Here is a 27,146-nt window from a genome sequence, read left to right as displayed (position 1 = left end):
CCTGAAAATAGGGACTGGTAATGGGAAGTGTTAGGTGTTAACTATAGGTCTTAGAGATTTAAAGTTCTCCTTTAGTTTTGTGACTGTGCAACTATTGTTCACAACTGTGAACATTCATTCATGCCTTTCAAGTTAATAGGCCTATTTGCATGAGTAAGTGCTCATCAGTGTGTAGGAAATACACAGTTGGGCCCCATTGCACAGAGAAATGCAGTGCTCAGCAATATGAGTAAACCTCTCCACCCCAAAATAAATCAGCACTCTGGTTGAACAGCTGTGGTGCATCATGGGAGTCTCATGACCATGATGGGAGATGAAGTCCAGCCTATGGAGGCGACTGGGGGAATAAAGCACCTGAACTACAACTCCCACGAGGCATCATGGCAGCTCAGGCTGTCGCAATTTAATGTCAAGGTAGCCTGAAATGAAATGTTTTGATACTTTTGAATCAAAAATTTTCAGAACCCAACATTCTGCCTTATTTATTCCAGCAAATGTACAGCATATCTTGTTCAGTGGAATCTGAATAACTGGTACTGGAAGCTAAAACTTCCCATTTTGGGTCAAACATTATTCCAATTCCAGGCTCTTAAATCACAATAATACATTAGATAGGCACACCTGATGTGACACACTTTTATAAGCATGGTGACATCATCGTAGAACCACCGCTTATGTGAATCCTTCTACTGTACAGACCATTCAGGAATTTATTGCTATACATACTATATGTCTACTCAAGAAAAACTAAAAAAAGGTCAATTTTGAAGGTTAGTGTCTGTGATGTGTTTGTGTAATTCAATACCTTTCCGATGAAACTGGAGGGATCCTAGCAGACATATGGATTTGAGCATCTCTGTTGTGTACATTTCTAAGCAACATTGCAACTGAATGTATAGTCTACAGATTTCAGGATGAATCTCTCCATCTTCTGGGCTGCAACAAAAGAGAGGAAGACTGTACTTAAAATATACTTGTTTAATACAGCCGTCAACTAACTGTCTGTAAAACATATGGAAAACTTGTTATTTCTAGAGAATGTTATTTAAAATAAGTCTTTAGTCATATAAACGTTAGACATATTATACAAAACATTCAATTTAACTTCTCCCCCTCCTGTCATTCATGAAGTGTTTAAATATTTAAAACAATTTAAGTGATAACAAATTCTGTATTTCCCTCTAATATCAAGATCCAGGAGGTGTTTTATTCTTTATTACTTTGTAAGTTTTACTCATTCTCTCACAAGCTTTCTCTGAACTGTGGGAAGTCTCTTCTAGCGTGTATTGTCCTTACTTCCCCCTGCACATTTTTTTTTGACAAAAGCAGAAAAATTAATTTGTAACCTGCAAAGTCTGAGCATTTGTTCCTTCTCCATGTGCGCTGGGGGAGTATAACTTTGGTGGCGGTGGTAGACTCATGTAGTCCTAGTGTAATTGTACTATGTAGAGGCATAAATTCAGGGTCAGGCACACGATTTCTGTAATCTAGTAGGGTCTTTGGTTATAACTTCTTGTTTTGTATTGCTTAGATGTTATTGTTACAGCATTAATACATGAAACCTAATAATGAATATGATCCACCAGTGTGTTAAGTACTTCACAGAAAAGTAGGAAGACAAAGTCCCTGCCCTAACAATATACAATCTAAAAACACAGCACTCAAACCAAGCCTGGGGATAGGATAGGCTGGAGTGGTTGAATGATGAAGTTGAGGGTACAATTTTTTAGTTTCATGACTTCTGTATGAATTTCTTTATCAATTGTTATTCTCTGTGTTTAAAATGTTAGTCATCTGATTAGCCAACACTACAGTGTGGGGAAGTCTGGGGCTTATAGGACTTTTGGAAGAGGTTCTTTTTGAGCAGCATCTTTGTCATAATAATTGTAGAAAGAAGGACAAGGACTAAAAAAATCCATTCACTAATTTTCAGACTGAGCGTAATCTCTAATTGACTGTTTAGAACACAGATAAAATAATTTTGCCACATACAGGGTCCATTTTTCAAACCTGGGTGCCAAATTGGACATCTAAATCCCACATTTGTAGGCTCAAAATAGCACTTAGGCATAAAAATGTTTATTTTACAAGCCTAGCTGTTCATTTGAGTATCCAAAGAAAAGATTTGTCCAGCCAAGTTTAAAAGGTGGGCTCACAATTACCTTTGCCAGTAACATTTTTAATTATACAGTTGTTCAATTCAAGGATTTAGGATTTCAGCAAAAGAAAGACAAATAAAATAGAAAACTGGATTATAAAACAGATATAAACACTTGCTTTACTGAATAAATGTTGAACCTAAAGGCATCTTGAGCAGCAGCAATATGGGGCTGGATAAATTTCATAGCATGTCTCTAGATTTCTAGAGCAGGGATATTATAAATGAAGTTTTACCAACAAAAAGATTTGCCAGCATTGTTTAAAGATGTGTGATTTCCTGCAGCTAAATTGATAATTCTACAGAGCCTCTTATGTTGAAATAAAATTAGACTTGTGGGCTTTCTCAAGGGAACTGAAGCAACTAACTTGATAAATGATTTGCAACAACTCTACTCTGTTACTTCTGGTATTAGGCTCAAATAATTTCTTAACATCAATCAAGATTGAAGTGTTTTGAGACCTACAGCAAACAACGCTCATTTAACCCAGTCAAATGGGTACTCTATGGCAAGAGGCTAAGCTGTCACTGATGCTTGTCTAACTGTGGGATGGGTGAAAGGTTAACTTCATTTTTTTGCTGTCAGCAGAAAGGCTTAAAACTTCTAAGCAAAATCCCAGCAGTTTGCACTGATTTCGTACCAACAAGTTCAGTTCAAATTAACATTGATTTATAGATTAGTAGACAAGATCATCTAGTCTGACCTGCTGTATAACACAGGCCATAAGAATTCTTTGAATTAATTACTGCTTGAACTAGAGCATGACTTTTAGAATAACATCCATTCTTGATTTAATAATTGCCAATGATGGAAAATCCACCACCGCCCTAAGTAAGTTGTTACAATGGCTAATTATTCTCACTGTTTAAAAAAATCACCTTATTTCCAGTCTGAATTTGTCTAGCCTCAACTTTCAGACACTGGATCTTGTTATACCTTTGTACGCTACAATGAAGAGCCCATTATCAAAGTTTTGTTCCCCATAGAGGTACTTGTAGACTACAACCAAGTCATCCCTTAACCTTTTCTTTGTTAACCTAAATAGACAGACTCAAGGAGTTCAGTCACCAAGGCATGTTTCCCAATCCTTTAATCATTCTCATAACTCTTCTCTGAATAGTCTCCAATTTATCAACCTCCTTCCTGAAGGGGGAAAAATAACCTTTCACTCTCTTAGCCAGAGTTTCTGTGAGATTTGAACCTTGAAATCCTCTAGCGCTACGAGTAACAGCCATTCCCCCAGGCCACTGTACATGCATGTTACAGCTTTTCAGTGAACTCCCTAATTGCAATTTGGGATTTCCTGTCAGTTCTAACAAGTCAAAAGCAAATTCCATGTGCTTTTCTCCCATTGACTTCATTGATGTCAATGGGACTTATGCACACATGCATTCTGGGCCAAAGATAGAGGGCCAGACTGTGACTGGCCATGATCCGTACGCATATATTCATTGGAGGAATGTCTCAAGGGAATACCCTGTGCAAGGACGAGGCAACTGGAGTTCCTGCCCTGAGGAAGCACAGGGAATGCTCTCTCCATGGCCCATCAAAACTTCATATCACAACCCTGGAGCACCCAGAGTCTGCACCTATGATTATAAGGCAATCCAGCTCCCAAAGCAGGCTTGTGAATACATAATGCACGTTGTTGTGTTTAGTCTTAATATTTTCATTCCTCCTTCAAAATTTCTTTTAGAAATGGAAGTTTGAAATATCTTGCACTGAGTACTGCTTGAGTCAAGTGTTTTCCCGCCTGGTGGACAGGCCTGGCTATAGAGGCCTCAAACTAGTTTAGGGGAGGCACAGGCAAAGGAAAAGAACAAAGGGGGAAGACACTGCATGGCTCTGGATCTGTCCCAGTTCCACAGGAAGGGTACACTTGATGCTGTGGGGAAAATAGCAAGTGACTTCTTGAAAGACATGCACCATCCATTCTTGCTCCTATAGTTGATACATACAGGGCTGCAGGCTTAGGCCCCGGCTGCCAGCTGAATCCTCTCCTCTCTGCTCCGACAGCACTCAGTTCAATTGCAACAGCACATGTGTCCCAGGCCCATGGAACCACCAATTGATGCTCCTGCCTCAAGGAGCATTAGCCGTCTGGTGAGTGTGGAACAAGGAGTAGGAGCCACAACACAACAGAACAAAGAAGGGGGGATGGGAGAACCCACAAAGGAAACAGGACAAAGGAAGAAAAATGTAAAAAAGGACCTAAGTATTGGACAGAGAACCTGTCCTGAAATATGGAGAAAGAGGACACAGGAAGATGCCTCCCATTTGCCAGTCCATTGCAAGGCAGGGCCCATCAGAAAATTTCTGGGAACTGCTGGCATAATTAATAAAATTATTGTGGTTTGTCCTCTTCTCAGGACCAATTTCATCTCATATTCAGGGAAATAGTCTTGATTATTCCAGGTACCTTCTTATCCCTCTGGTACAGTACAGTATCTGCATTTCTGCTCACTCACTTCTGCCTTTTATATGTTATGGTTTCTGCTTTCAATGTGAAGGGTACATTTCCTCAGAAATCATGTTATATACGTACTGTATTTACTGCATCTTGGCATTGACTCTGAGTAAGGCTATGCTGACACAATCGTCTCCCACTTCCCCATCCTCAGTATCTTAAAGACCAAATATCTTTTCTTTTCAGTCACTGGCCATAACTTCTAAATTACTATGCATTCTGAAAGTATTTATGAAGGGCTTAAATCCACATGCTTCCCAAACAATTCACTGTTTGACCTCAGATTCAATTCTTAGTCAATTCCCTTAAAAAAATTCTGTGACTATGAATGACAACATATATTTGTTCTTGTTCTAGCTTCGCTGTCTTTTCAAACAATAGGGCCTTGTGCAGAAGGTTTAAGTAATTCTCAGTCAGGAGGATAGCTTAATACCGAGCGCTAATTAGAGCTGAAGGCACGGCTTAGAAGTAGTCTCACAGCACTATGGGAACATAAACGAAAAAATATGGTGCAAGAACCACTAAGTTTTAATTTTAAAAAATGCACTTAATAATGGCTCTTCTGGCAATGTTTGAGTCTACTACATATATTACAGTCTTTTATAATCTATCTAATGCACTCATCACAATAGTATCCAGCACTGCATTATCCTAAGAACATCTAAGCCTAAAGTCCTTGGCAGTTATGCATGTTCACAATTTCTTCCATTTTTAAACAATCTAAATATTAGTGACCTGCAACCATATGTCCCATGAACCCTTAGTAATCTGAAATGTACTCTTCTCTTTCCCCAGTATAACAATTGCCATACTGTTGTTAAATTTAACAATATTACCCTTTTTAGTTGGCAGATGCTGGGAAGGATTACTGATGTAATCATACTTGAGTTGCCCAAAGTAGACTTGATAAAACATAGAGGCCAGATGCTGATCTTCATTACTCTGGTGCAAATGAGGAACAGCTCCACTGAAGTAAATGGTTACTCCTGATTTATACCAGTGGAAATGAGATCAGCATCAACTGTAAATTTGTAGCTGCTCTGAATGTAAAACTCTCAGCGATTTAAAAGTTGTGTGCAAGGTGCAGTTACAGGAGTGGATTCAAAGTGACAATGGGGAACTAAGTATGATCCAAGAGCAGCATTTGATTCTTATATGCTTTACTGAAGAATACAGTCTAGGTAGGCTGAATGGAAAGGACCTCCTGGGTCATTTAATCCAATTTACTTAATTCTGAAATGTAGCACTGCAGAGTTTCTGACTTTGCAACATTTTTTTTATTCCTGTACCTTGGGTCATTCTCACACAATTGTTTTTTCCCTTTGATAAATATGTTTAATAATAGTCAATTGGTATTTGTTTAGATTTTCCATAGGCCTTCACTGTCCTAATTTGTTCCGACTTTTAGTTTAGACATTAGTGCTCTCATTTTCTTTTATGCCATCTACATTCTCATGTGTAATACTGCATGGAATGTTGATGATGCAACACTGTGGGAAGGACTGTGCCTAGCCTTTGCATGAATTTGCAAAGATAGGATGGAGAAGAGGGGTGCTGGAACAATTTTTATAGTGGTGGTGCTGATGATGGAAATCATGTATTTGGTGTTTATTATTGCTACTTCAAGACAGGGGGTTCGGCAGCACCCCCAGTTCCAGCACCACTGGATGGGGCACTAGGCGATTTTCCCTCATTTCACCTCCCACAATTGCAGTCCCTGTACTTTCCTGACTGCACACAGGCTGCTCCCTGTTAATATCCTTTGAGCCACCTTGTGATAGGATTAATATACCCCACAGAGATGAGGAAGGTGCCAGAGACACAGGCGCCAACTTTCCAAAGTGCTGGGGGGTGCTCGACCCCGAGCTCTGCCCTAGGCCCCACCCCCACTCCACCCCTTCCCCCATGGCCCCACCCCTGCTCTGCCTCTTCCTGCCCCCTCTCCACCCCTGCCCCTCTTCCCACCCCTCTCCCAAGTGCACCGCGTCCTCGCTCCTCTCCCCTCCCTTCCAGCTTCCTGCACGCCACGAAACAGCTGATTGCGGTGGGCAGAAGGCGTGGGAAGGGAGAGGAAGGTGCTGATCGGTGGGGCCCGCCAGTGGAGGGAGGCGCTGGGGGGGAGCTGACAGGGGGGCTTCCCCGTGGGTGCTCCAGCTCCGGAGCACCCACGGAGTTGGTGCCTATGGCCAGAGAGGCTCTGTGTGTGGGGCTAGCCCCACCTCTCCAGCCCTGTCAATCATGTATAGTGTGGAGGAGGCCTTTAAAAAGGAGGAAACTACAGTCAGCTAGGGGGAGAAATCACCCTGTGCAGAAAAGGGCTGGAGTGACACCTGAAGCCACAAGGGGAACTGCCATCCAGGAGACCTCCACACTCAATCCTATGGGGAGTGCAGGGAACTCCCAGGGTAAGCCTGACAGAGCGAGCCTGATTCAGCTACCCAGCCAGAAGGACTCCTAGAAAACCACTATGGAGACAGCCCCGAAGTAAGCAGGTACTGCTGGTCTTGCCTTTTTCCCCCTTGAGTTGGCTGCATGAAGAAGTTATTCCTGGGTGCGTTGGAATATTTGTTTTCCTTTTGATTCCCCACTGGAAGAGACCTAAAAAGGCCTGCAAAGGATGGGGTCCCTCTTGCAAGGACTGAGAAGCTCGGGCTTGAACATAAGCCAGCCAGTGTAGATAACTGGGCTTGGTCAGGGTCTCCCACTGTCCGGGAGAAAAACCTAAGGGGACTCTTTTACACACCCCACAAGAGACCAGTCCATGGCCCTATGCGTCTGGAAGAGATCAGGTTGTATTCTCCTTAGGTGTGGTGCAGCTTGCAAGCTCCTCCAGCTGTCCATGTGGAAGAAAAATGTCATGGTGCCTCAAAGCCCATTGAAATCAACTGAAAGACTCATATCAACTTCAATGGGTTTTGGGTCGAGTCCCCAATGTCAGCATATGCCTTAATAGCACAATTTATCCATATATGTTGTTGCAAAGTCACATCTGCACTCTGCAGGGTCAGTGATGACTTTCCAAACTGAACAAAATCATAAGATGGCAGGAGTACCAGAATAATCACTCTTGAGAGATGATCATCTATTTTATCTAAAATCGCTGCAATAAAAATGATTACCATCCAGTGCATCTGTTTCTTTCAAGTGTTAGAGAGTGTAAATGAGAAAGAGGAGTACTGTACCTAACTTTTTTTGGGTCATAGTTGCTATGGAAACTATACTTACAATAATCAGTGTCTCTCACTTTCTTCATGGCTGTCACTAAAAAAAAAAAAGTGAGGAACTGAAGATTGGATGAGAAAATGGTACATTTCTCATAGAGTGTCTGGTTTCTGATCTTACTTACTTACAATTCTGATAAGGGTAGAAGTTTAAAATTGTGCATATTACAATTTAAATAATTATTGACAAGAAAGGACACTTTTCAGCTAACTGAAGTACCACATCTAAATGGCTTTCTGTACATCCACAAGCTACAACAGAAATAAGAAAAAGCAGTTACAGAAGTCTTAACTGACACTTTTTGCTCTTATAAATGCTTAAGTGCCTGAGGAGTGCAAAAAAATATTATTTCGAAAAGAGCCACCGTATATAGAAAAATGATTGAATGGTCCTTTCTGACCGAAAACTGTCCTTTGAACAATATTATTCATGTATTGTTAGATCAAAGGCCAAATTCTGCTCTTATTTACACCCATACAAGTCCAGAGTACTAGCAGTGACATCCAAGACCATAATTTGGCCCCGTTTCTACAGTAACATCTAATTATCTCCACACTATGACCCCTGTTGACTCAGTCTTACACTGTTCTGTTGATCAATTACTGTAATGCTCTATTATACAGTGTCTCTGAAAGGATTCCACTTATTTTCAGCCACAATCTGCTCTCAAATGCATGTATGTAGCTCCCATTTACTTCAATGGAAGCCACAGACCCAAGGGCCGAATTTGACCCTCAGATTCCAACTTGTAAAAAAGGTTCTTTGCTATCCCTGATTGTTTCACTGTAATCCAGCTTCATGATTCATCCTTTGTATTGTACTTAAAAACCCTCTTCATTGTAGTCAGCTCAGTTTGGTTTCTCACAGCAATCTTCTTTGGCATTGCCATGAGGTCAAGGGACACAAGCCTTTGGTTTTCCCCTTACACTCACTATAAAAGCGTATGCTGTAAGAGAAGATCAGTGCATAGTGTAACTTACACATACTGATCATTTAAGAGATGTTTAACAACTAAGAATAGCTGTAAAATCCATTATTCAATTGTATCAATGAATAAATATATAGTAATCTGGTCTTTGTTTAAATGGTAGTAATAATCTTATTAATTTAAACTATCACCACATAAATGTTAGCCACCAACTTTTCAGCTTCCCGTTTGGCTATTTTCTCCTTGAAGGCCATTTTAATAACCAAGGGAGCTCTCTTATAATTCAATGGATATTACTATCAGAAAGCTTGTTGTTAGTGGAGTTACGCGGTAAGAGAAGCCAACCTTAGTATCTTTTTGCTGTAGGAACACTGGCAGGATTTCTTTCCCAATGAGACAAAAAAACAGCTCCTCTTTGCTCCTTGCTGTGATCTACTGCAACACAGGTGGGAGCCAGGAATAGTTATTAACTCCTGCCCCCATGGGCAGTGGCAATTTCTTTACTCACCCAAAGCAGATGAGGAGAGGGTACAGATAATCTCATGGGAACACAGCACTTAAAAACATATCTGGTAGGTGATCATTGCTCCAGTCCAAGGGACTAGTGCTGTGCAATGTACACCTAGAGGACTGGAGGGAGTAATTTGTGGAATTCCCTTAGTCTGTTGATGTTCAGGACAAACTCGAGGCCTATCTGTTCTCTCAGGTTTTTGAGAAGGGATGAGTTGAGAGGGTAAATATGCTAGAGGAGATGGTAAAGGTCAGTCCAAACCGGGAGGTGAAATTCACCAAGAGGATCAGCACAAGGCATGTGCACAACTTAATACCTGTTTAGACTTATTTAGAATACTTAATTGTGGTTTAAGTAATATACAGGCCTTGTGCTGGCCCTCTGCACAGGGGAGAGCTTTGTCTGAGCCTCGTCTTCATGAGGAAATTTAAACTTGGATTTTCAAAGGAGCTTAAGGGAATTGAACCTAAATTGTATTGAATTTCAATTGGAGTCGGGCACCATCTTTCTTAGATTTCCTTTGAAAAATCCCAGCCTTAATCATGTTTAAGCCTTATTTTAACAATTCAGTTAGCTGCCATGTTGGTGACTCGGCAATATAGTCAAGGACAAGTCATGTCAGCAAGGACTGGGCCCAGGATTTACCCATGATTAACAGACCTGATGCTGAGCATGACTTGTTTCTTGACTATACTGACTAGACAGTCATGGTCAAACTGCCACCTAACTTGATTTTTTAATATGTTTAAATGCAATTCAAATTCCTTAAGAGGATCATCCCCCAAGATAAATTGGTGGGCGAGTTTATAACTTATATTGATTTAGGTATCTCTGATATCTTCAGATTAAAAAAAAAATAAATATCTCATTTTTGTCTAGTTTTGTACATATGTCTAAAAATAGGTGCAAGCATTTATGTATGTATCTATATAATATGTAGAGTGAAATTCCATTTGAGACACAAGGAAAAAATTCAGGACTTTAACTCTGCTCTGACTCCACTGTGAATGGAGTTTCACTATACCTGTGGTAACCGTTAGTGGCTTCAACTATACTAAGGCTTATTGCACGATAAATAATAGAGCAGTATGAACTCTTGCTGGTGATCCTTGGAGCTGGTCATGTAGCTTTACATTTCCTCATGTTCCCTCTGCTAAATCACATTGAAAGTTAGCAAAAAATGCGTTAAACACTTTCATAATTTCCCCTGCACACCGATGCTGTGCTTGTCATAGGGATGTTATATAGTCATGAACAGGAAGAGAGTTGGTCCATAGACACTTTTAAGATGTGGTATGCCCTATGCAGAGTTTGAGAACCCCAACATTTAGGAGTGCTAAAATGTGGTTGCAAAAGAGGAAAAAAATCTGACATGCTACATTTCACAATTCTTGTGTTAAAAACTTGAATTAATTGCAAAAGTTTCATGCTTCTGTCCATATGGAGATCTCTTTGTCTTACTGTTTATTTACTATCTCAGAAACTAATACTTTGACATGTTAGCAGACAAATTTAGTGTGTTTTTGATATTGCCTATTAAGAACAATTTCACAGTAAAGTTAAACATTCTGTAGTTTACGCTACATAAAACATATTTCTATCAGTGTTTTATTCATATGATACCAGTAGTTCAAATTCTGTATTTTTCAGGTTATTCTTTGAATCATATTTATAATTTTAAGAGTAATCAGCAACACTGTGTAGCTTTTATACTTTGGGCACTGAGTACTTCAGTAATTTTCTTTTCTTAGGGCTTCTTTAAAAAAATACACCTGTTAACATTAGTTGAACTAAATAGATTTATGGAGCACTGATAATACATAGAATATGCCTGTCTTTGTGAATAACTGACTGCTAAGACATTTAATATATTGCCCATAGAGGGAGCTCTTATACCATTATCTTTTCTGTACAGCAGAAACGAGAACTCTGTGTCCAGCATCCAGATAATCAGTTTAAAACCGAGAAGAATATGCCGGGATCCTTAGAAATCAAAAATAATATTAGATATGAAAATGGCTATTGCTTTTTAACTCAAAACAAACTTCTTAAGCTGCAAATATTTCATAATAGTTTATGGATAATTAATTTTATTATGTTCTCTTTACAAATCTTTAGGATGATTATTCAAATTGGAAAACACTGTACAGGCTATTCCAAAACTCACCCTGGTGTCAAACAGGAGTAGCTCCATTGAAATCAATGTAAATTTCACCAGTGTAGTTCTGGTAAAAGCGAGAGGAGAATCAGGCCTAATTTTCTTATTTCAACCAGAAAATTGTAGCCAGGCATTAACAATGGATAGTGCAGTTCTAGGCTGTACACTGTATCAACAATGTTTAAAAATACATAGTGATGTATTATATGTAGTTATAAGGATAGGAAAGGCAAGTCATTTAGGGAGCTTGATATGAGCTTTTATTTTTAAAGTTTCTTTTTGATGAAGCCTGGGGTTAATTGTAGGGAAAGTATTTTGTGAACAATATGAACAGTTTTAAAACAGTACAATCTAAGCCAATATGGCACACTTGCAAATATCAATGTATTTAATGATGCAAATATATATATTTAAGATGTACAATAATAAAGGGAAACTAAAATATTGGTAATACACAAGTAAAAAGTGAATGAGAGTTACAAATATGTATTGCACTCCTGATTATGGCCTACTGTTGTTAGATATTTACATATGCAGGTTGAGATTTTCAAAGCAGTCTAGGGGTTTTAGACAGTCTTCCATTAAAATTAATCTACTTTGAAAATCTCAACCATACTCCACAGGAGTTAAAGATAAGTGAGCAATTATACTTACAGAAGTTGGTTTAAAAAGCAGGAGTGAATTGAAGCAATATAAACAAAGGAAATGGGTATTTCTGAACATTAGTTGTAAATTGGCTTGATAGACTAAGGAAAAATCACTTTGCACTGTATTTTACTCTATAGCTCACATTCTACCCTGCAACTTAGAAAACCCTCTAGCAAGGTACAGGAGCTGTAAAATAAAATGCCATGGGAATGAGTTGGATGTAGATGTTAGCTCAGAATTTATGACCTTTCCCAGAGGCTGAGAAATGCTAGACTTATTGCACAGGAAATTTGTTTATTCCCTGTAGATGCTAAGGACCTGATTTTCTTCTCACTGACATCAGTATGCCACTGCTCTAGTTCCATTGACTTCAGTGGCATTACTCCTGATTTAAACTGATGCAAGAGGAGAATCAGGTCCACCAAGTGCAAAATTTCTATAACTTTCACCCAGTTCTTGGATTCAGAAGCGGCAGCATATCACAAATTTAGGAGCTTGAAGTGTAGTGTCAAATGCAGGGAAAAGGTGCAAGAAAACCCAACAAGAACTATGCCATGATAGAATATTCAGATTGGTACTTCTCTCTTCACTAAACACAAACACCTCCTACCGTACTTAACCTATGACTTCTTATACTTTTTCTGCACCTTACCATGTTAGTCACACTATTTAGATTCCCCTATACATTGGCAGAATGGATGTAAGTAGGTCTAAAGGAGTCTAACATTTTAAGTGTCTAACTTAAGCCACTTTACACATCATTTCAGAATCTGACCCATCACCAGCTACTGCAGGAGAACCAAGAAATACTGAATTCCGAACTTATAAAGATGGTAAGTGAAAGAAGAACTTCAAAAAAGTGTTTTATTTTGAAATGTATTTATCTGAAATTTTCAAGTGTAAGAAAACATTCTGATTTTGTACCGATACCTTAAACACGTTGTTTGCTTCTTTCACAGCTTTACAGTTCATCTTTTAAAATTATAATGAGGGATATGGTGAACTATTTTGAATATAACTATAAAAGTGATCAAACTGCAATGTTCTCTTCTAAGTGGATACTGAGAAAACATACTTGTTTGTTCTGTTCCCATCTGCTACAGACATTTCAGATTGGATACTGACAAAGGGTACTCATTTCTAAAATACATGCCTTTTCCTAGAAATTGTTATCATGTTTCCATATATCGTGTTGTTTTTAATTCTATGCTAATGCAATGTAATGAATCTTTAGTGATGTTAGATGTGATACAACAGAACAGTGCTGCATCCTAGACAATAGCAAGAGAACAGACTAAGCTCCTTCCGGTAGACAGATAACATACTAAAAAGCAGGGATAATTTAAAGGACTTGTGTTTATGTGGCTGGAAAACTCATTTCTTAAATCATATCTCTGTTTTAAAGGTGTTATGCTGGTAAACTGTATCAGCTCTGCAGTGCTTACTAAATAACAAAAAACATGTTCAGTTTCACTGGCATGTACAGGAAAAAAAAAAAGCAAGTTTTTTTGAACCTCAGTTTTGAGAATTAAGATTTTCACTCTTGCTTCCTGAAATTAAATAGCAATCCTTGTTGTTAGAAATTAGAGGAACATGGAACCAGCTCTCAGTAAAATAAGAATGGCCATACTGGGTCAGACCAAAGGTCCATCTAGCCCAGTATCCTGTCTTCTGACAGTGGCTGGTGCCAGATGCTTCATAAGGAATGAATAGAACAGGGCAATTTATTGAGTGATCTGTCCCTTACTCTCCAATCCCAGCTTCTGACAGTCAGAGGTTAGAGACACCCAGAGCATGGGGCTAAGACCCTGACCATCTTGGCTAATAGCTCTTGATGGACCTATCCTCCATGAACTTATCTCGTTCTTTTTTGAACCCAGTTATACTTCTGGCCTTCACAACATTCTCAGGCAATCAGTTCTACAGGTTGACTGTGTGCTGTGTACAGAAGTATTTCCTTATGTTTGTTTTAAATCTGTGGCCTATTAATTTCATTGCGTGACCCCTGGTTCTTGTGTTTATGTGTGTTATGTGAAGAGGTAAATGACACTTCCTTATTCACATTGTCCACAACATTTATGATTTTATAGACTTCTATCATGTTGCCCTTCTCTGTACTTTTTCCAATTCTAATATCTTTTCTATGATGGGGTGACCAGAACTGCATGCAGTATTCAAGGTGTGAGTGTACTCCGGATATGTAACTCCTTACAATCAGCTTTGTACTCTGGATATGTAACTTCTTACAATTAGCTATTTTGAGTAATTTTGTATCGCCTGCAAACTTTGCCACCTCACTGTTTATCCCCCTTTCCACATCATTTATGAATATGTTGAACAGTACAGGTCCCAGTACAGATCCTTGGGGGACCCCACTATTTACCTCTTTCCATTCTGAAAACTGACCATCTATTTCTACCCTTTTTTCCTATCTTTTAACTATCTCTTGATCTATGAGAACAACTTTCCTCTTATCCCGTCTGTTTACTTTGCATAAGAGCCCTTTGGTGTGGGACTTTGTCAAAGGCTTTCTGAAAGTCCAAGTTCACTATATCTTCTGGATTGCCCTTGTCCACATGTTTGTTGACACCCTCAGAGAATTCTAATAGATTGGTGAGGTATGATTTTCCTTTACAAAAGCTGTGTTGACTCTTCCCCAACATATCATGTTCATAATATATCATGTTCATCTATGTGTTTTATAATTCTGTGCTTTACTATACTTTCAGCCGATTTGCCTGGTATTAAAGTTAAAGAAAAAGGCCTCTGGAGCCTTTTTTAAAAAATCGGCGTTACATTAGCCATCTTCCAGTCACCTGGTACAGAGGCTGATTTAAGCGATAGGTTATGTATCACAGTTAGTAGTTCTGCAGTTTTGTATCTGAGTTCATTCAGAACTCTTGGGTGAATACCATCTGGTCCTGGTGACTTATTACTGTTTAACTTATCAATTTATTCCAAAACTTCTCTATCAACACCTCAATCTGGAACGGTTCCTTAGATCTGTCACCTAAAAAGAATGGCTCAGGTGTGGGAATTTTCCTCACATCCGCTGCAGTGAAGACCAATGCAAAGAATTCATTTAGCTTCTCTGCAATGATCATGTCTTTCTTGAGTGCTCTTTTACTAAATCTGTAGTTACTCTGTTGAAGCCAATGGAGTGATTCAGGATTTACACTGCTGCAATAGAGAGCAGAATCTGGCCTCATGGCATTTGCTTTTATTATAGAGATACTGTATCTATAATGACGGATTTAGTGGAATTTTAGCTCTTCCAATGCTAAACAGTTCAAGGTAGCTACGGTTTCGCCTAACAGGTTATCTGCTTTCCTTGATCCACTCCCATTGATTTCAGTAGAAGCTCACTTGTAAGTCACGAGCATTATACGGTCCTTAAATTGTAGGCTGACTTTGACGATATCAGTCTTTCAAAATTCAGTTTTCTAGCTTCACTCCTCCAGAACTACCCTCCAATGAAAAAAAATACAGTATCACTTATTTTATTCTAGTCATCTAAGTTTTCTGTAGAGGTTTTAAAGTTCTTTAGGAAGCTCATTATATGAGACAGTTGCTGCAGAAATGGTAACCTTGCCTTTAAAATGCCTTTAAAAAAACTCTTGCTGTGGTCGGTACAGACTTAGGTTTAAATAATTCTTTCACACCTGTGACCTTTATTACTGAGGCAGCAAGTCAGTATTAACCAGTATAGTTAAGGTTGCATAAGTGTTAACACTTTACGCCTCTCTCTGCTGGGCATTTTCAGATGCTTTTCAGATAACTTTCTGACGTTCTGAAAATTTCTGGCTGGAATTTTCCAAGCTTGGTTTCTCCCCAAAGCTGAATTTTATTGACTAAGTTAACTCATTCACTGTGCATCTTATAAGGTAAAAGTTGCACAGCTCCTGGAATAACTAGATGGGATGCTCTCCAGCAGACCTCCTAAGGGCTTGTCTATACAGGGAAATTGACTGGAATAGCTCCCTGTGTGGACCCTCTTATCATAGAATATCATAAAATATCAGGGTTGGAAGGGACCTCAGGAGGTCATCTAGTCCAACCCCCTGCTCAAAGCAGGACCAATCCCCAACTCTTATTCCAGAATGAGTGTGTGCACATGGGAATTATTCAGGAATATCACTAACTCTTTCAATTCACACCCTACCTTACGTCAGAATAACTTCCCCATGTAGAAAAGCCTTAAGTTGCATAAGGGAGGTTCCCTTCTGCAGACCTCATAAGGTGCATGGGATAAGGAGTCTGAGCCATATCCAGCCAAATAGCATTACATTGTGAGGTTATCTTTTTTTCTTAAAAGCAAATGAAATAAAATAAAAGCCCCCTGGGGAAATTAATTAAAAAAAACCCCAACAACCCTATATCGAAAGGATGTTAAAGTGGCACTTCTAACCACTCAAAAGTCAAAGTAAATGTGTACATTGTACCTTAGCTCTGCTCCCTAGGATATCAAAAGTTAAAAACAATAAACACAGGGTCTAAGTCCCAGCTGTGGAGAGTTGGGACTGGGCATGAAGGTAACTCTTAGCCACCTTTCTCTTCCTCTGATCTTGGATTGGCTGGGGTCTAAAACAGCCTTGGTCATAATTTAAACCAACCCATATGGTCCTCTGCACTGGCCCAGGATCAGCAGAGCACTGTGCACTCCTTCCTGCCCCTGACACACACCCTACATGGTAGGGTGGTGTCAAGTTAGTCAGGGGGAATCTTTGGATGTGTTTCAGATCAGCATTGCTAAAATAGCTTGGTCAGGCCAAGACTCTTCTCTTTAATAACATGATTACACACTGTTAAATAATATGTAAGCACAGATCTTGGCACAGGCCTCCCATTAAGGAAAGTCAGTTGATGAGAGTTAGCAGGGGAAATGAAGTGGTCAGATTGGGTAGTGGATACAAATATTCTGAAACCTGCCCCATCAGCAGTCGTGGATTAGCCATTGGGTTGATGGGGCCCATGCCCATGGGCCCCAGCCAATTGGGGGCCCTGGAAAAAATCTGCCGCCAGGCAATGGAAGCCTGAAGCGCCGAGTGGGCAGGGCGGGACAGGGGAAGCCCCCGACCTCGAGGCCACTCCCCGACAGAAATGCCGGACGGGCAGGGTGGGGGAAGCCCCAGTGCCCTGATCCCACTCCCCAGCAGAAGCGCCTAGCTGTGGCCCTGGGACTGGAGGAGCTCTCGCTTCCTGCCATGGCCTCAGGGCTGGGGGAACTCTTACTCCGCACTGCAGCCCTGGGGCCATGGCGGGGGGGGACACAGCTTCTTTGGTCTTGGAGGAGCAGATAGGAGCAAATGGGTTGCGGGCCGCAGTGGGGAGGTGGAATGGGGCAGGACCATCGGTGGAACAGGGGTGGGGCCATGGGAGGAAGGGGCAGAACGGGGTCCATGGGCGGGGCCACATGTGGAATGGGCAGAATGGGGGCAGGACCGCAGGCGGAAAGGGAGGGGAGGGGCCCCCCACTTGCTCTGGTCAAGGGCCCCAAGAAACCTTAATCCGCCTCTGCCCATCAGTAATGGAAAGCTGCTCCTCCGAGTAGATAACCTTGAGGAAGGGAACATTATGGTCGTGAGGGTGTACAGTGAGGGCCATTAAATGGGACTGGTCACATGAATAAGGATTACTCACATGAGTAAGGGTTGCAGGCTCAGACCCAATATTCATCCTGGTTCACTGGGATAAGTATCTATAGTGTATAGCAGGGGTTCTCAAACTGGGGGTTGGGACCCCTCAGGGGGTCATGAGGTTATTACATGGGGGGGGGTTACAAGCTGTCAGCCTCCACCCCAAACCCTGCTTTGCCTCCAGCATTTATAATGGTGTTAAATATATTTTAAAAGTGTTTTTAATTTATGAGGGTGGGGGGGTCGCACTCAGAGGCTTGATATATGAAAGGGGTCACCAGTACAAAAGTTTGAGAACCACTGATGTATAGTTATAGTTATAGTAACTCTTTTGTTCCTATATTTTCCCCTCTGTGCTTTACAGTGGTTCCCAAACTGTAGCCTGTGCACTACTAATGATCCATAAAGCACTAATGACTGGTAGTCTGTGGACAGCTAGCTAGTCGTGTGTCACTGACATGTCTTGTTTCAAGCTGAGAAATCACATAGATGTGAAGAAAAGATTAAATGAAGAGCAACAGCAGACAGTTTGATTACCTACTTATAAACAGGATGAAATGCTTGAGGTCTGATCCAAATACCATTGAAGTCAATGGAAAACCTCCGATTAACTGCACCGGATTTTGGATCAGACCCACATTGCATTAAAAGACAGCTTAAAATATATGAACATTTTCCCAATCTTAGTTTTCCATATAAACAAATGTTGTGTTTGCATAATTCCAAATGGGAAGGGAGGATGTCGTAAAACAGTATCTTTATTAACAGGTGGGTCACAGTGAGGAAAAGTTTGGGAACTCAGATGTATAAAATGCTGTTTGCAATTATATTCTTATGTAACCAGTGAGCTCTGGAATTTTCTTTTTCAATGAAAAAAATTCAGTAACTGCCCATATTAGTCTTCAGAAGGATAAAGAAATATGTACTCAGTATCAGCCCTTGGAAGCCTCAGATAGCACTAGCAGATGTTTCACTGAAGAAATCTCTATTGGCAGCTAAGTTAAAAATCAGAACTGAGAGACTGTGAAGAAACTTGAACACGTATCAAAAAGAAAAAGATTAGTTACATGGAACCTTGAAACCCATATATAGAGATTTAGACCCTTAAAACAAGACGTTGATAAAATAAGTGCCCAGGCAGCAATATTTTACCCCATGTAATTTAGAATCATTTATGATAAATGTTTGCTCCAAAATAAATTTAAAAGAAGATTGATCTTAATGACAATTAATGAAAATCCTAATTTCTTGGAGCATAAATCCTGGGATTTAATTAGATTGTTTTGATTTTTTTCCCTTTGTGGGAAATAATCTGAGACGGATTATGCTACATCACATACTTTTAGCACCGTGATTTAGTTTTGTTTTTATTTAGCTAGATATGGGAAATGTATATACATTTCCCCCTTAATTTGATGTGGTTGAGTTTTCTCTCCTTTTTATTCTCTGGTAGACTGCCACAGGTATAAGTCACTATAAATGTCTTGACATAATATTTTAATAATTAAAAGTTATCTCTTTTCTGCAGAAAGAATTACTGGGCTAGTTTGAGCCACCAGGCTCAGCCCTGACTACTGGATGGCACATAGCGGTGTCACTTGGGAGTATCAGTAAGCCTGAGAAGGAATAGTGATTCTGACAGTAATCTGCAACCTTTAAAAGAATGCAGTTTACTTTCCTCCTAGCTGGAGCTTAACTGCACTGGCTGGAGTGTTGGTGGACAGAGCTCCGCTCACTCCCCATCTATTTCTGCCCACACCCAACCCACCTGTTCATGTGGGAAGTATCAGGTCAACAGACCCTGCTCTCATCCTGAAACCTGGAACCATCATGGGGGAGCCCTAATGTGGCTCTGCAGGGGGTTTCTCCCCTGTATTCCCCTGCACAATGGCATTAGGGCAAGTCACAATCTGGCCCTCAGAGGAGGATATCATGGATTTATGCACTTAAAATCTTACAACACCACAATCAAATGTGAGGGGGGGAAACAACTGTAGATGAGAGAGAGAGAGTGATAATGAAGCTAAAGAAACGGAGTAGTAAGAGGAGGTACATTTTGTTGAGTATAAAGTGTGGATCGTCAGCCATGCTTTACTACAGGAAATGGTTCATACTAACCTGTATCTACTGTATGGGTGCCAAAACTATAGCAATACATTGCTTAGAGCCTTTAAATCCTGCCTTGCTCTCCATTGGCACTGAGGGATCTGTTTTTAGTGGAACTACTGTAGCTCCTGCTCACTGCACTGCCTAGTGTTGCTGGAAGCAGAGCAGGGGCAGAGAAGAATCTATCTAGGATCTTATATGGGCCCAACCTCTGAGCATAGGACCTGGATGCATAGATTTCAAAGCCAGAAGGCATCACTGTGATCATCTAGTCTGACCTCCTTTATACCACAGGCCATAGAACTTCCCCAAAATAATTCCTAGTGTATAGCTTTTGGGAAAACATCCAATCTTGATTTAAGACATAAGAACATTTAAAAGTTGTCAGTGATTGAGAATCCACCATGGCCTGTGATAAGCTGTTCCAATGGTGAAAACTCTTACTGTTAAAAATGTATGCCTCATTTCCAGTCTGAATTTCTCCATCGAATTAACATCTGCATGGATGCACCAGACTCCTGGGCTTGGGCTGAAGCCCGGGGTCAAGGACCCTGTGGGTTTTTATTTGCTGTGTAGACATACCCTATCTTCCAGTCCTTACTGGGGAGCAAGTGAGTGGAGTTGTATTTCACATCTGTATTGGCAGTGGTAAGTGTAGAGACTTAAGTATTTTTACCACTGTGTTGTCTAATCTTGTTCAGAGCAGGGTTGCATTGTGGTATAAATGCCAACTCTCTTTACACAACACGCTCCACTATTTCAAACACCAGTGGACCAGCAACCATCCTGAATTATAGTCTGAATCTTGCCAAGGGAAGCAGTTGTGAAGTGTCAGCTTTTCTGTGCTCACCCAATAAATACAAACTCATTTTCCTTTGCTAAGGGGAAGGCACTTTCTTCAACAACTTTGAACACATCATTTAATATAAAATGACAGCACTGGGACTGTCGTACATAAATCTGCTGGCATGAAAATGTTGTTAATGCAGAAAGTATTCAAAATAAGGAAGATAAGAATAGCATGCAGAAAAATGGAACAAAGCTGGGGGCGGGGGGAGAGGGCTACTGAGAATAAGATGTTCCTGTACAAATAGCTGTGTGTATTATTTCTGAGTTCAAATAACACACAAAATCTAACTGCAGCTCTACAAATGCACAGTTAAAGAGAAATATGATACAGTTATAGGCATCAATTCAGCAAAGCACTTAAACTTGTGTATAACTTTAAGCATATGACTTGTCTCATTGCCTTCACTGGAATGCCTCATGCTTAACTTTAAGCACATGCTTAAGTGCTTTGCTGAATTGAGACTATACTAGCTGGAAAACTGAGAACTGATTATTAGGAAATAAACTCTAGGATTGCTTCTGCAGACCTTAAGGAGAACTTTAATTCAGTGGGAGTTTTGTCTGAGTAAGGCTGGTAGGATTGGGCTCTTGTTCAGCTGGAACCGGATCTTACAAGTTGCTGATCTTGCAGCTGGGGACACAGCAATAGAAATAAGAAGCCTTTGCTTAGATTACTGTACAGAAGCCTACCAAGGCAAAGGGTATGGCAGTACATGAATCAAGAAGAATATAATCTGAGCCTTACCCTGTAGATCTTACTGAGGCACCACTCCTTCTGACTTCAATGAAAATACTGCCTGAGTTGGGGGGCAGGATCAGACCTAATTTCTTTCAGCCAGAGATTGCTGCCAACCCCGCTAATCAGAAGCAATCTGTTTCAGAAAACAGCACAAGAGCTCCCAAGAATGAACAGAAATGTTTGGGATAACAGGAGGAGTTGGGTACATTATTTAAAAATTAAATAAATAAAGTGAGAGCCAGTATAAACATGGAATTAAAGAGCCAAAGATTGACTCACTTATTCTAACTCATGCACAGCTCTCATATCTCAGACTATATGCTGGCCTCCGGACAGGCAGAACCAGTAGAAGGAAGAACAGTTTGACTCACCTAGTCCAAGTTTTTCCAGATTAAAATAACGTGGAGCATTGACACAATTATACCAGCTTGAAAGGTCAGATTTTCATAAATACCCCTAACTGCTGGGCCACCTTAGTTCCAGTTCTGAGTAGGAAAATGCATCAGTTGCTTTCTAAATTTGAAACTGAATTGAGAAGGTTTAGCCAACTGGGAAGAATTAAAGGACTAATAGTCAGATTTTAAGCAGCCTTAAATGGCACAGTAAGAGACAAATCATTGCATCTAAAAGAAAGGTGGGGATTAGAACTGTAAAATCCCATAGAAAAAGATATTTGCACAGGTATCCTTGCAGTGGCTCATGCCACCACCTCCTCGCGATCTTGGAATATATCCCAATGGAAAACAGCCACATTTCATCTACACACTAATTATCATTAACTCAACTGTGTGAACAGCTGCCATTAACATCCTGGTCCAAAGCCCACTGAAGTCAACGGGAGTCTTTCCAGGGATTTCAATGCCTTTGCATCAGGCAAAGTGAACTCAAACAGGTTCTGCCTGAGAGGTTGCAGGCAGGTAGGTCCCCTCACACACATGTTGTGATCAGATCCAAAACTTCTGATCGGCCTGCAAAAATCCTCAAATTAAAAAAATCTCATCAATTATGTATTGGGGAAATATCCATTTCATTTCTCAAAGCAATGCACAACCAAACACATTACAAGAAATATGGTACCCTGCTGTAGCTTAAAAAGGATGGTTTCACAACTAAGATGTGGGCCAGACTAGATACAAGAACTATGACATAGGGAACAAACTACAGCCTGAATTTGATAATCCCAGAACCAGTTGGAGGAGAAATGGAACCTAGCAGACCTACTGATATCATATAAAAGAACAAAGCAACAACAGACACACAATTTTAATCTGAACTAAAAAAATTCTGCTCCACCTGGGAAATATGACATAATCACAATATCATCCCAAGTGCCTACTCCTTTATACAGACACCACACAAAGCCATTTTTAGGTAGACTGGCCCACCTTTGTGTCTGATTGCTACTTATTTACAGACATATTTATTGCATCAAACAACTGAATATGTGTGTAACAATTGAATCTTAGGCTCGAATCCTGTAAGGATCTTTTCATGCATATTTAACTTTACTCAGCATGAGTGTGGTGCATGAGTTTAAACATTTGCATAATTTTTTTGCAGGAGGAGATAGATAAATAAAACCAAAGTAGTGGCACTGACTCTGAAGTGCAATGAGTGTTGTGGAAACTCAGCATCTCTGATTATCAGGCATAAGATATTTCAAGTCAGTTATCCAAAAAATGAGGAACACAAAATCAGTGACCACTTCCGAAAATGTCAGCCTTAGTTTTTAATCTGTATTTACAAATAAAGAGGGCCAAGCTGAGAAATCATATTAATGGAAGAGAACTTATTGGTGTCAATGAATGAGTAACACTCAATGTAGTTACAGAAGGATCAATAAAATACCAGATGCCAGGATCAGATAACATCCTGTATACCCAAGAGTGCTTAAAATGGAGAAACCTTTAGTTGAATTTTTAAAAAAGGTCAATCTTAAAAAACAAAATAAACCTCCCCCCCCCCGCCCACTGCAAGTATGATATTATTTGAGAAAGATCAATGAGACATCCGACTGTATATCTCAGTTAGCCAACTATCAGCCGAGGGGGAAAAGGCTTTGCAAATAGTGCTACTTTAAAAAATACAGTCTGATAAAATTAGCCAGCACTCTTGCAGAAGAGGAAGGTCATGCTTCACTGAATTCTGGGAATTCTTTGAGGATATTAATGGCAAAGTAGAAAAAGTAAAGAGGCTAACAAATACTTTGATTTTCAGCAGCATTTGACAAAGTTTTACATCAAAAGTTAATAATGTCCAAGGCTCACAGGTAAGCAGATAAAAAGAAAGTTAGCTCCCTGGCTTAAAATAAGCTTGAGGAAATGTGATAAGGGTAGACATATAGGCATTCTTTTCTGGAGAAAGGGGTTCCAAGTGTGGTACTGCAGGGATCTGAGAGAGAATGCCAACTTCTCATTCAGATGGCCCCAAATCCTGCCCGCTCCTCAGTGGGCACAGATAGCTAAGCTTCCACTGGACAGAATAAATTATGAACGACCCTATTGAACAATATTACTGAACAAACTATAAAAGTCATACAATGACCTTAGATGTTCATCAGTAGTTGCTGCAAAAGGTGATTATCTAAATTTATTATTTTAAAATAAAACAAAATGGTGAGTGGTTTTCATTTGTATTTGTATCAAATGATGAAGTTTGGTAATAATAAGTCAGTTTAATGCTGTTCATTATTCGGAAAGAATCTGAAATTCTTTTTTTTAAAAAGCTTATTTTAATCCATTTGCAAACTGATCTCTTTTCCTCTCGCTCTCTCCAGCTATCTGTTAATCACTCTCACTAATTCTCTCACTTTCTGCTAATTCTGTGTATTGTCTCTGTCCCATCCACTTTCAAATTCAAAAAATATTTACAACAGCGTAGATAAGATAAAAGGAATAATTCTATTGAAGTCAATGGAATGAAAGCAACACAGAACCAATATAAGTGGAACTTCTAACGCTTGAAGTTCTAGTAACATGGAATTTCTAAATTTAAGCAAAGTTTCAGAAAGTGACCTTCTGCAAAGAGGAACTAAAAATACTGGGCTGGAGTCTAAGCTATGCCCAAGGCTGTATTTCAGTGGAGCGGTATGACATGACATTAGAATAATACACTGGTGAATCAGGCCCATAAAGCACTGGGAATAGACGGCACAAAGATGCTGTTTGTGCCCATCTGGTCCTGGCCCAGCCCACCCTCTCAGGCTGCTCTAAATCCAGTAGACTCCACAGAATTTGGAATCAAGTTCAAGGTTTTGGTCCTTATTGTCAAAGTGCTCCATAGCCTGGGCTCAGGATACCTACCACCTAAAGCTCCAGGATGAAGACTGTGGTTGACAACTTCTTCCTCGGGCACAATGAAATTCTCAGCAATAAAAGTAAAGCTCATTTGTACAGGAGACAAAAGCTCCTCAGGTGCCAGTCAACCACTGTGGAATGAACTCCCCCAGGAACTAAGGACTACCACAAATCTCACCACTTTCTGCTTAAAGTGCAGGGCACATTTCTTTGATCCGGCCTTCTCTGATCTAAACATATAGCAACAGGAATATTTAACAAACAAGCACCATCACTACCCTAGCAAAACAAGATCATCCCCTCCACATGTGTCTCACTCTGAAGAGAGGATAAGAATACAAACAATATGTGACAGAGGTGTAGTCACATTGCTTATGCACTTCTGGAAGGCACTCAGATACTGCAGCAATAAATGTGATGTAAAAACCTATATATAACAGAAAACTGGTTAGGCGGTGTCAGTCCAAATGTGTTTGGGTTTTTTTTTTCTGACAGAGGATGTAGTTTCTGTAAAATCAACATTTTGCCATTTAAAAATAAATCCATCTGAAATTTTGAAATGAAATGTTTTTTTTCAGGTTGCATTAATCTGTATCTGCCTATGCTGCCGTGGTGTCTCATGGGAGTTGTAGTTTGAGTTTCATGTTCCATTATCCTCTATGGACTGGGCCCTTTGGCTGGACCACCTCTCCCATGATGCAACTTGGCAGCTAACCCAGTGGGAGATACTGCAGATTATCATGGGAAATGTAGTCAGCCAGGGAGCCTGGCCCATATGGGTACAAATGTAGTCAGCCAGGGAGCCTGGCCCATATGGGTATAAACTACAACTCCCAAGAGACCACAAGGCAACGTAGGCAGATACAGATTACTTTCAAGAAATGAAATGTTTCAGTTCAGGGAATGTTGAAACTTAATTTTTTTTAAATGTTGAAAAATGTTTAGACATTTCATAATTGAAATTTTTTTGCAAAAAGTGTTCCTATTTTGAAATATTGGCATGTCCAACAGGTTGGGAATTCAATTTTTTCAATGGGCTGCAAATGAACCCCAGGTCATGATATAAGACTCTTCTAGTAAATTAAATTATTCTGATTGGGAAAGTACTCCTAACTTCAAAAAGTTATTTAAAAAACCTTGCCATCAATAAGAAATCAAAGCAAAAACAACAAAACCCACTAGCTTCTATTTTTGCAGAATTCAAAAAACCATATTGGGGTAAACTTTAGACAATATGTGTATGGATTTTGCCATGCAAATATTAGCATTAATGAATCATGCAACTCTTTGGTGCATCACACTAAAAATTTACCTACATATTTTGTGCTCCCTCTGCTGGCCAAGCAACATTAGTCACATTATCTAGCAATTATTATTCCTGGAACTGTAATGACACTGCAGAGGAAAATGTTCTGGCATGATAAAACACTATATAAATTGAAGTTGTTTATAAAAAACAGGGTAGGGAAGCTAACCAATCTGATTGGCTTGCCATTATGCTAACCTATGACTGTAAGCAGAGCTTTCCTTTGAGAACTGTATCTTGTTCTGGCCTGACAAAGCAGAAATGCCAGAAATATACAGTGTCCTAAGTTATGGTTTAAAGGAGACAATGTTGTTTAGAGAGCAGTTTACTATACCTGCAGTCATTCTGCTTCCTGTTACGTTCTATAGGTATTCAGGCAGCTACCTTTGCGTATCTTTCGGTGCCTCAAGACCTTTAAAAATCTGGTCCTCTTCCCATTTAAAAGTATTATTTATTTAAATCTATATCAATAAAGGGTTTGTATGGGAATATATTACTCAGAAAGGGCTTCATCCTGTGACATACTAAGAACTTAATGGGAGGTGCTCAGCTCTTCAAGCACTTGGCCCTAAACTTGCAGTAATTGTTTTACAGGGGAAAAAACCCCACTAAACTGATACATCCAAATTGCCACTTCAGGAAAAAGGTTATTATAAAAATGTCATCTTTACTTGCCCTATTTAGGAAGTGATATAACAGCAAAATGGAAGTACTTAGCATTGCTATTAAGACTTTCCTCAAAGGATTGAGATGTGATTTAAAAGTATTAAATAATTTTCACAATGCCCCTGGGAGGTAGGTATGTATTATTACACACCTAGCAGATGATTAACCTAAGGCACTGAGAGAGGTTAAACCCAACATTTTAAAACTGTGTGTGTGTGTGTGTGTGTGTGTGTGTGTGTGTGTGTGTGTGTGTGTGTGTGTGTGTGTCTAATCAATTTTTAGGCATCTAAATAGAAGCTATGGTTGCTCAGCACGATAAAAATCAGCCCCTTTTATTTAAGTGCTTAAACAGGGATTTAGGTGCCAACAATTGAAAACTTTGGACTACAACCAAGGTTTTTCAGAGATGACTAGTGATTATGGGTGCTTCAATTTTTGAGAGCCAAACCTGAGAC

General features: G+C 39.8%; 1 protein-coding gene across 2 annotated transcripts in view; it reads right to left on the bottom strand.

Moving 5' to 3' along the window:
- The window catches only part of RGS7BP (regulator of G protein signaling 7 binding protein), a 75,851-nt gene that overhangs the window by 29,584 nt on the left and 19,121 nt on the right, over nt 1-27,146 (bottom strand). For both annotated transcript variants that reach the window (XM_005300980.5, XM_005300981.5), the window contains exon 3: nt 806-936. In XM_005300980.5, coding sequence (XP_005301037.2) covers nt 806-936 — 131 coding nt within the window. The remainder of the gene's footprint in view (nt 1-805; nt 937-27,146) is intronic.

The sequence above is a fragment of the Chrysemys picta genome, chromosome 6, assembly GCF_011386835.1.
Source record: "Chrysemys picta bellii isolate R12L10 chromosome 6, ASM1138683v2, whole genome shotgun sequence".
Classification (NCBI taxonomy): Eukaryota; Metazoa; Chordata; order Testudines; family Emydidae; genus Chrysemys; species Chrysemys picta.
This window is presented reverse-complemented; position numbering and strand designations above follow the sequence as displayed.